Raw genomic sequence first — 11,411 nt, forward strand, 5'->3', positions numbered from 1 at the left:
ACTTTTGACTATTTGAAAAGGGCACTAGCCCTTTCAATTTCCAATCGAATGAGCCCTTTTTGATGTTTCTGCGACAACGATTTCTATGAAAACCTTCTATACCGCCAGACCATAACTTACAAAAGGGCTATCTCAAAATTTTGATTGGATGTATTTGCGAAAATGGTGGTCGTGAGAGGGGGATTAGTTGCACTCGATTCACTTTCGACCATTAGAAAGGGCACTAGCCCTTTTCCAATCGAATGAGTCCTTTTTGAAGTTTCTACAAAAGCTACTACTACTACTACTACTAACTACTCACCGCAGCACCAAGCCGCCAGAGGCCAACACAGCTACGCACGCTCCTCCTCCACCCCAATCTATTCAAAGCCTGCCTTTTTACACCCGCCAACGAAGTTCCCATTTCCTGTAAATCTTTCTTTATGACGTCTTCCCACCCCAGACAGGGACGACCTGCTTTCCGTTTAGCCCTAGATGGTTGGCCGAAAAGAACAATCTTCGGCAATCTGTCATCCGCACAACGTGCCCTAACCACCTCAACCTTTCTTTCATTATAGCCCTAGAGAGCGGTATTGAACCACATTTTTCGTATAGCCTATTGTTTGAAATACGGTCAGTCAGCCGTTTTAACAACGCTTTCTATAAAGTCCTCATAGATCTCCTGGGTATAACTTACAACCCTTGCCCTGAGGGCTTTGGGGGGGGGGTTGTCGTCATCTCAAATACCTAATTTTCAGAACTTTTAACAACTTTGAACAAAATGGCTATCTCAAAATTTTGATTGGATGTGTTTGGGGAAATGGTGGGCGTAAGAGGGGGATTAGTTGCCCTCGAATCACTTTCGACTATAAAAAAAGGGAACTAGCTCTTTTAATTTCCAATTGAATGTGCCCTTTTCGTAGTTTCTACGACAACACTTTCTATAAAACCTTATATGCCCCCAGGGCATAACTTACAACCCTTGCCCTGAGGGCTGTGGAGGGAGTTGCCATCCTCAAAGACCTAATTTCTAGAACTTTAAACTGCGTTGAACAAAATGGCTGTCTCAAAATTTTGACTTGGTGTGGTTGGGGAAATGGCGTTATATGCCCCCAGAGCACAACTTACAACCCTTGCCTGAGGGGTATGGGGTGGGGGTTGTCATCCTCAAAGACTTAATTTCCAGGACTTACAACTACGTTGAACAAAATTGCTATCTCAAAATTTTGATTCGGTGTGTTCTGGGAAATGGTGGGCGTAAAAAGGGGTTAGTTGCCCTCCAATTACTTTCGACTATTAAAAACTGCACTTGCCCTTTCAATTTTCAACCGAATGAGCTCTTTGAAGTTTATATCACAAAGCTTTCTGTAAATACATTATATGCCCCCCAGACCATACCTTGCCTTGAGGGTTGTAGGGAGAGTGTCATCCTCAAAGACATAATTTACAGACCTTTCAACTGCATTGAACGAAATTCCTATAAACAATTTTTGATTGGATGTGTTTGGGGAAATGTTGGGTGTGAGAGGGGGGTTAGTTGCCCTCCAATCACTTTCGATTATTGAACCGGATACCCTTTCAGTTTTCAATCGAATAAGCCCTTTTCGAAGTTTTTATGACAACGCTTTCTAGAAAAACCTTATATGCCCCCAGGGTATAACTTATAGCCCTTGCCCTGATGGCTGTTGGGGGGTATCACCCTCAAAGACCTAATTTCCAGAACTTTCAACTACGTTGAAGAAAACGGCTATCTCAAAATGTTGAGTGGATGTGTTTGGGGAAATGGTGGGCGTGAGAGGGGAGTTAGTTGCCCTCCAATCACTTTTGACTATAAAAAAGGGGACTGGTCCTTTCAATTTCCAATCTACGACAACGCTTTCCATAAAACCGTTATAGGCCCTTACTTTTTTTTCAACGATTTATCCAGTCCATATTTCTGATTTTCAAAGGTATGGTAGGTAATGATGACGTTTTCCATGTCAAAATCCAAAACTCAATCATCATCGCTATCATTACCAATTTGTTTGCTTCGTTACACCTCGGCTTATCTTTCGTCATTATGGAATACATGTCGCGGGTCCCATGTTTTTTTAACAAAGGTATGGTAGGCATTGATGACCGTATCCATGTCAAAACCCCAAACCCAATCATCATCGCTTTCATTTTCAATTTTGACACGTTTTGATTCTCACTGTCCCGGTTGATTTACATTGACTTGCTGCTCTTCATTTTCATTTTTGACTCCCTCACTTGTTCGTTGTCGTATGTTTAACTGCGTGTGTCTTTGCTTTTTATTTTCATTTATAACACGCTCTAATTGTCGTTTTCGTATATAGTCTAACTGCCTGTGTCTTTGCTCTTCATTTTCATTTTTGACACGTTAGTTCAGGTGTTGGTTCCAAAGAATCATGATTTATAGTAATTGCAACTGCAAATATTTGTTTTTTGGGGTCTTCCGACAGACATTATTTTACATAAATAACTGTAGCGTTGGAAACTCAACAATCTTATTTATGTTATGCATGGATTCATATAAGAAAATACTTATATGGTGCCAAATATGATGCCATAAGAAATACTTACATGATGCACTAACATAGTACATGACGTCATTTGCAAAAACCAAAATTCAGGCTTTTGTCGATTTTTCTGAGACTTCTGGCCTATCTAGATCGTTTGTATATGCGAAAATTGCCCTAGATACCAATTTTCATGAAAAAATATGGAGCCTTTTTCGAGAAATAGAATATAAACGTACACAATTATTACTCACATATAAAGGTATATATATATATATATATATATATATATATATATATATATATATATATATATATATATATATATAAAGGCTGAATCTATACAAATTCTGTAATTTTCCGAATGGTTGAATTCCTATAGAAAATATAACAAATTTTAAAGTTATTCCGAGAAATATCATGATTGTGGGAGAAGCATACACTTATATCTCTCTCCACCAGTCTTATGAACATATCCAGAAAACAATGGGTTATTGGTTTTGTGGTAATGAAAAATATTTTCTGACCTGACTGATTCATTTTAGACTTGATTTATTTCTGTTGTATTCCAGTTTCCAGTTCCGCGTACATTGGTTAATATCTAGATCAACAGACCAATGTCGGAACTGGGAATCATGCACTTCAACTTAATCCTTATTTGGGCTTAACTTTCCACATCTTTGTCGTTCTATAGTCACTGCCCAGTGGTTGACAAATCTCTATGATCTTAACGCATTGCTTTGCCTAAAGTGTATCGTAGTGTTCTCTCTGAAGTGTAACACACAAACAACGTAATTGAAGTTGTGATTTCTCACGGCTAAAGCATGCCATTCAAGCAAATTAATTATTGAGGCATTCGATTCATGAGATTCATCCAAAGCTTTACTTTGCAAACTTTTTTTTTTACAATGAAAAGAAAAGGATTCCAGGACGGCGAGCATAATATAAAGCTCTGCTAAAGCTCCTTGTGAAGCTTTCATTCTGATTTATTGTGCGAGCGACCCAATGCTTCCATTATCACCCAATTTTTACAGACGTCCAGGTCCGCAACGTCGCCTATCGGGCTTTGCTTACTTACTCGTTCGCTCTAATTAATTTGGTGTAACTAACACAAAATTTTCTAAATCAGAATGACAGGCAATACCTATTTCATAGCCTACGCAACATCGTATTTAATGTAATATAATGGAATATATAAAAAATGTAATGAAAAGCCCTTGGAACTGCTCGCTTAGATGATAATACGCAGACGCAGACTGAACAAAGTGAATAGAAAGCTATGCTTTCAAAAGCATAATGTATAGAGAATCTAATAGAAACGCTAACTTATATGGCTTGTGCATGACTGTCAGTCGCCAAAAAATAACTTTACAAATTAATCATAAACCTGTGTATCACTATTACACTAACCTATGGGATGGCATGTCCTAAAGCCAAATCAAACAAGTGTTTTTCGTTAAGACTTGCTGCAATAATACTAGTACAGAATATTTGTTTTTTTTTAACTTACCTGTCAATTTTAATCAAATTATGGATATGATATCCACGTGGTACCAACGATTGAGTCAACTTCCAAGGGTTTGGTGCACCTTGTGGGATTTGGGCTCTGCAAAGATTAAAAGTAAGTAAGTGATATAAAAGTGAAGGATTCTACTCATTAAAATTATCGGGGAATGCTTTTTTATCATAATGTTTTAACGTATTTCCATTATCTTTTTTTGTAATTTTCTGAGTTTTCAAAAAAGCAAATGTACTTTGATCAGTTCGGAATGGGTTCAAAAAAATTTTAATGGCCCCATTACCCCCTCACCCCGTCTTCCTAGTGTAAAATTCAACTATCATCCTGAGCCGTCAAACAAGGAGGGTGTACTTCTCAAACTATGAATGAAAGCAGTCATTTTTGGGCACGCTCCCTTGTTAGAACCCAAAACCCAACTGAATGAAATGATCTTTTTTTTGGCGACACTATTCTACTATACCCGTTCAATGGCTTCATGTCATGATTTTCAGATTAGTTATTGATTGACCGCATCCTACTGACACTAAATTGTGTAAAGTAATAGTAGCCTAGTTCAAGTGTATTTTGTAATATTCAGAGCTTTCCTGTTCGTCCACTGTGCAGTTCTGAAGGTGTTCAGAAATGACTAATTTTCGAAAAACGTCATATGCTCCAGTTTTATGTTGCTTGAGTTCCTACTAACATTTGTTTTTCAGGATGGCGCTTCTACGGACTCTTCGGTATAGTCAGATAGCGCTACAATTTGCTAAGAAGAAAGGAATACAAATTAGGTTCCATGGAAGGCAAAAGAATGAAGCATCCCATTATTGCGGTCAGTGTGAGGTAAGTCATTCACCATAGATGTATCATCTAAATAGATATCAGCAAAATAATTGAACTACGCCAATAGATAAACAGTCAATATGTATTTAACAATATATGAGCATCTTTGCTGATTAAAAGGGTACTATATATTTCAATCTTCATTTGAACACATAATTAATCTACGACTAAAGTTTTTGGATGGTCACTTGCGCTATCACTGTTCTCTGAACAAATAAGAAACAAAAAACATTTTGTAGATAGTAGGTTTTGGGTTCTCGTACTTGCTGAATTCCATTTTATTATCCGGATTGAAGTGGTAGCTGGCAGCCTAGTAAGAGACAATCACGTCCGATACATTACAATAGCCCATAACTCCTAAAAATAGAGTCAGATCGAAACACAAGCTAAACTATTAGAATTGCCTTGTCTCAAACCCTTATTTAGGAAACTTACAGCTCCTCGGCTTGAATAGCGAGTTTAAGCTCCTTGGCTTAAATAAAAGGAGTTCGCTTAGTCCCCCGGTATTTGGATTAGGCTCATGAGATTGGTCTGTACCATCCCTTCCTTTAACTGCTGGTGTGGTTTTTGTGTAAAGTATTGATACAAAATTATTGGCTGTTGGAGCTGTGATAGCCAGAGAATTGTCCTGGAAATGTGTTTAATTCATGTTTCTTATATAGTGTACCATAAGTTTAACAAATAACCAGTGATTTTCTATTTAAGCAGTGGATTAGAAAGCACCTCAAGTTCAAACAAGGACAGAGTGAGTCTATTATACTCACTATGTATATTCCATTGTAATTCTACTATAGCAAATTTTATTATATCAGCATTTATTGAATATAATTTGTTTTTATAGATGTCGTTTCTGAAATTGCCCGGAATGCAGGAGAGGTGTTAGGATTTAGATGATATTTATGTTTTGAAATAGTTTTTTTTTAGTTAAGCCAAATGAATACTTATTTGGCAAAAAAGGGCAAAACTTCCTTTTCTACAGCAATGATATCAGTAAATTTATCCATATTATTTTATTGCTATATGACATTTTAACAAAATTTGTAGCCTAAACATTTGTTATCCCGTTAAGCTTTTTGGGTCAGGAGACGGGCTCATTTTACGAATAGATTGAGATCTGACACTTCAGTAAAAGCTATTTTTAATCAAAAATTCTTGTTTCCTTAAGCTTTGGTGTTTTTTCCTCTAGCTTATCTTGGGATTGAGCAATGCTCATTTATAATATATAATCAGGAGTTTTAAGTCCTTATAGGCCTATTTTGGAGATAAGGGATTTAAAGGATATTTGTAAGTTCAAAGTATGACCCCCAAGAAGTTCTTACTAGACATATAGGAAAATCTAATGGGGTTGTTTTGGGCAAATATTTGTGAAGGATAGAACTCCTCCTTCAATTTTAATATTAAGGTATGTCATTACGAATAAGTGAACTGAGTTCCAGCCTATGTGAGGAATTCAAGGAACCAAGGCTTGTACAGGGGAGGGAGGGTTTAAACAATTGATAGGGAAATACCACCTCAATTTTCATTTCCTGCGTCTATATCCAGGTTTGGTAATTCACGTATATGTTATTTGTTATTGCTTACACTGTGTTTACACAATACACTTTTGGGGGGAGGGTTGGTAAGGAGACAGCATCTTAAAAAGCCCCTAAACAATTTATTTAGAAAGCAAATTTAAGCAATTGGGGGAGAATCGAAATCGTAAAATAATGACTGGTGTGATTCCTCCTTTCTCCCTCTTCCTTTCCTCCAAAAAGGAGGAAAGGATTCCTCCTTTCTGGCCCTGTTCACCTTCCTGTATATGTGCCTTGACAGTAAATTTAACATTTTTCTTGTGTTACAGCTGGAAGTCTTCAATGTGTTACTTATTCGAGAACATGAAAAACGTCACGTCGTCCATTGCATTAATTGTGCCCGACGTCAGAGTCCCTCTTTGGATGGGTTTGTTTGTCTTGAAGAATTTAAAATTAGTGAACTGATGGACATTTATGACTCTTTTGTTTTAAGTCAGGTAATTTTTTTATGTTTTTTTATGCTTAGTGTTCACCCGTGGTTCTTAAGCAGAATCTTTGTGACGATTTAGCTTGTCATCTTGTGACAAGATTTAGCCTGTCATCTTGTGTAATTGTGCATGTGGCATAGATGCCAGAAGTGATTTTTTTTTTTATGTTAATAAATGTGACATCACTCACAAAAAAATATTTTTTCCGAAATTATTGCTCTTGAGAAAATTTTGTCAAATTTTCCAGATCATTTTTTTTTCAATCCAGAAAATCTCAGTGTGTCAGTTTTCGAAAATAATTATTGAGTTGTTTTCTAGCAAAAATACATACATACACAATTGTAGGCTTAAAGACGGTACAAGGCCGTATCTCGTGGGGGGGGGGTACCCGTTTTGAACCCCCTCCCCCCCCCCCCCCGAAATTTTTGACCAAGTCGAAAATTAGTAAAACCTAGGTAAAAATCAGTAAAATTAGTCGAAAACTGAGTAAAAAATTAGTAACTCCCCCCCCCCCCCCCGAAAAAAAATCCTGGATCCGCCCTTGAGACGGTAGATATTTTATCAAACAGTTCGTGGTAACGAACTGTAAGTAAGGAGCGACCCGGCTCAATGGTAACCGAAACTCTAGAAAACGGGTTTTTGATACCAATAGATATATCAAAAGAATCAGATTTCAATGCTGATTTCAAATATATAACTTTCATCAAGTTTAGTGCTACCCATCAAAAGTTACGCCCCTAAGAAAATTTGGCTGATTTTCGAAAAAAGGCGGAAAGACCCCCTAAAAGCGGTAGAAACCGAATGTAAATCACAACATCATATTCACCGTATCATAGAACCCTGATGTAGAGGTTTAAAGCTCCAATCTACAAAAATGTGGAATTTTATATTTTTTGCCAGAAGAAAGATCACGGATGCGTGTTTATTTGTTTGTTTGTTTGTTTTTTTTTGTTTTTTTTTTCCCCAGGGATGATTGTATCGACCTAATTGTCCTAAATTTTCGTGAGAGGGCTCATTTGAACGGAAATTAAAATCTCTAGTGCGCTTTTTAAGTGACCAAAAAACAATGGAAGGAAACTAGGCCTCCTCCCACGCTCATTGTTTTACTAAAGTCACCTGATCAAAATTTTCAGATAGCAATTTTGTTCAGCATGGTCAAAAATATGATAAAAATGTCTTTTAGGATGACTTGATCCCCCAAAGTCCCCAGGGTGAGTGATTAAATTTTTTAAATTTACAATTTTTTAAATTTTTTTTTTTTTTTTTTTTTTTTTTTCTGAATTTTTCAGTGTATTTTTGGTGGGGTAGGTGGGTGAAGGTGAGGGGCGGGGGCTATATGGAAGGATCTTTCCATGAAGGAAGTTTTCATGGGGGAAGGGAAATTGCCATGAAGGGGGCGCCGGACTTGCCAGCATTATTTATTGGTTATTGGGAAGTATACAACCATTTTCAGGAAGGATTTTTTCTGGAGGGGGGGCTAGAGGAGGGCATTACTCTGGAGAATATTTCCGTGGAGGATGTTTCTTTGGGGTAAGGGACATTTCTATGAAGGGGGCGCCGGATTTCCAAGCATTATTTAAGAAACGATCAGAAGTTAAGTAAAAAAAATAAGTTTTTTCAACTGAAATGTAAGAAGGAATGTTAGAACTTAAAACGAACAGAAATTATAACGTATGTGAGGGGGTTCTCCCCCAAGTCAATACCTTGCTCTTTACGCTACAGTTTTTTTTTAGTGCTTTCAAAAGAGCTATCTATTATAATTAAACGGCCTTTGTGATTCAGGGTTTTTTTAATAAAAATTTTTTTTAAATTTTAACTTAAAGAGCGTGTTATTGACTAAGGGGAGAACCCCTTCATATAAGTAATAACATATACGTAATAAAAAAAAACAATAAGAAAACAAGCGATACGGCTCAATAGTAATCGAAACTTTTAAAAACAAAATTTTGATGTCAATAAATGTATCAAAAGAATGTGTTTATAATGCTGATCCTAAATATATAAATTTTATTAAGTTTAGTATTACTCATCAAAGGCTACGAGCCTGAGAAAATTTACTAGATTTCTTAAAGAGGGGGGAAACATCCCCTACAAGTGAAAGAATTTTAATGAAAATCACACCGTCAGATTCAGCGTATCAGAAAACCCTATTACATAGGTTTCAAGCTCATATCTGCAAAAATCTGCAACTTTGTATTTTTTGCCAGAAGAAAAATATACGAATATAGAAGTTAGTTACGTAAGTTAATTTGTAAAGACATCCATTTAGCAAAAGAAAAGTAAAATTTTTATGCAAATAAAAGCTGCATTAACTAAAAAACGATCAGAAATTAAATAAAAAAAACAAGTTTTTTAAACTGAAAGTAAGGAGCGACATTAAAACTTAAAACGAACAGAAATTATTCCGTATATGAAAGGGGCTGTCCCCTCCTCAACGCCACGCTCTTTACGCTAAAGTTTGACTCTGTCTCACAACTTTATTTTTTAAAACAATAAAAAACTTTAGCGTTAAGAGCGAGGCGTTGAGGATGGGACAGCCCCTTTCATATACGGAATAATTTCTGTTAGTTTTAAGTTTTAATGTCGCTCCTTACTTTCAGTTTAAAAAACTTGTTTTTTTTATTTAATTTCTTTAAACGAGCAATAGTTGTGCATGTATGTATGTATTTTTTTTCGAAAATGGTTAAATTTTTCCTGGAAAATTAGCATCCTGGGATTTTCAGGCCTGAATAAATACAATGGACCCCAAGAATACATATCTATGTGATTATGCTCTCCTCTTTCCAATAGAGTTATGGGCTCTTTCCCCCATGGCTCAAACGCACACAGCTATGTGAATAATACAAAGAATTTTTTTTCACATTTTGACCATTCAACAATAACTTAAAGCCAGTATACTTCAGCCCACCCCCCTTCCTCGCCCCTTTTTCAATGCATTCTGGCACCAAAGTAGTATTTTTCCAGATTTTCCGAAATGGAACTAGATATACTTTGGTTATACTACCTTTCTGCGTGGGTATAATAGTAATTTTATTGGCACTTTAGTGCTGTACATAGCAATCCTGTGGTGAATGCCATTCCTGTAACTGGGTATTTGAATTTTCAAAGTTAGTATAAACTTTGTTTAAAATTTGGGTGCAAATGATATTTATACATGATTTGATTAATCATGGCTCTCTCTCTCTCTCTCTCTCTCTCTCTCCTGTCTCTCTAGAAATATAGCTCGCCAAAAAAAGCTAGAGAGTCTGAAAGAATCTAGCTCAATAGGTTTCTACGTGAATTTTTCAAGGATCTGGAAATGTTACAACCGAGAATGTTAGTATTCTCTTGAAAGAGAAAAAAGCCTTTGCTACAATTATAAGAGTAGAAAAATAATAAGAAAAATTATTTATTAAAAAATTATTATTAAAAAACTATAAGAGTAGAAAAATTATTTGCCAGCAATAAAAACAAATCCTGCGAAGGCTTGTCATTGACTGGGCAATTTAATTGATTGCGTTATAGCCTAGCATAAAAAATATCACCGAGTTTCTAAGAATACCTTGTACTTTTGGAGCATGAGTGATATTTCTATTTACAGTTTTATTTTAATAGAAATCTGCCACAAAGACCGAAAAATTATCAGGACTAGCGTCTTGCTGTCATAATTTGGGAAATTTTCGCACATTTCAAGATTGAATCTTACTCTTACAATAACCAAAGAACTGTTTTAGTCGTTTTTATTATTTAGTCTTTATAATAGCATTCGAACGCAGTGCTTTAACTGTTTTTAACTTTTTTTTGGGTCCCCAAATTTTCTCAAAAGAGAGCTGAGATTTCTGAAATATCCCCAAAATTAATGTTAGTAAAGATTGATTTTTTTAAATTTTGACTTTAATTTTGAAAAAAAATTATATTTTGGATTCTTAGAAGCTCAGCTCCTATTGTAATCCGGAGAAGTTCCGCTCATTTAGCTATTCCTTATTGAAAATTCTTCTTTGTTTCAGAACCCTCAACAGCAACGGTTGAATCCAGGAAATCTCCCTTCTTTGCCCAGTTCATCTATACCAACACAGAATAATTTACCGATATTGTAACATCACATCCTGATAACATTCATCGTTCTATATGTGGTTGGCTGCAATGGTATATAAATTGTGCTCGTAATTTTATGCATATCTTTAATGAATGGTGCAGTATTGTTTCTGTGTGATTGATTGAAGTCTCGAGCATGGTAATGTGACGTTCAGAGGCTGGACAAGTCAAGAAGCTCTTTTCTTACGATTCTGCACAATTTTGAGTGTGGAAGAAACAAACAATAAGTTTGAAGTCGATTTTGCTCAGACCTTAAGAATATTTGACATTTTCTTCGAGAGGGGGGGGGGGGGTTAAAAAAATAATTCTATAAAAGGCTCTAAAAATTTGTTTATATGCGTTTTGTTACATTTTCACGAGTTGGACAAATTTTTTTTTGGGGGGGGGGGCGTCAAACTCAGTAACAAATCTCTGGATACGGTCTTGTTGGTAGGGTAGCTTCAGATACTTTTTTGTAAAACATCACGCCAGTGATATCAGAGCCGAGAGCAGAGTGAGC

At 36.1% G+C, this 11,411-nt stretch overlaps 1 protein-coding gene across 2 annotated transcripts in view; it reads left to right on the forward strand.

Annotated features, from left to right (window-relative positions):
• Nucleotides 1-11,210, forward strand: part of Utx (Utx histone demethylase) — a 135,095-nt gene extending 123,885 nt beyond the window's left edge. The window contains exons 15-17 of one of the 2 annotated variants that reach the window (XM_089087991.1): nt 4,713-4,839; nt 6,680-6,847; nt 10,825-11,210. In XM_089087991.1, coding sequence (XP_088944117.1) covers nt 4,713-4,839; nt 6,680-6,847; nt 10,825-10,914 — 385 coding nt within the window. In that variant the 3' untranslated portion in view covers nt 10,915-11,210. The remainder of the gene's footprint in view (nt 1-4,712; nt 4,840-6,679; nt 6,848-10,824) is intronic. The other variant, XM_089087996.1, reaches the window with a different exon arrangement.
• The last annotated feature ends 201 nt before the right edge of the window (nt 11,211-11,411 follow it).

This window comes from Artemia sp. Qi Xiang Cuo, chromosome 1 (genome assembly GCF_049724085.1).
Source record: "Artemia sp. Qi Xiang Cuo chromosome 1, ASM4972408v1, whole genome shotgun sequence".
Lineage (NCBI taxonomy): Eukaryota > Metazoa > Arthropoda > Branchiopoda > Anostraca > Artemiidae > Artemia > Artemia sp. Qi Xiang Cuo.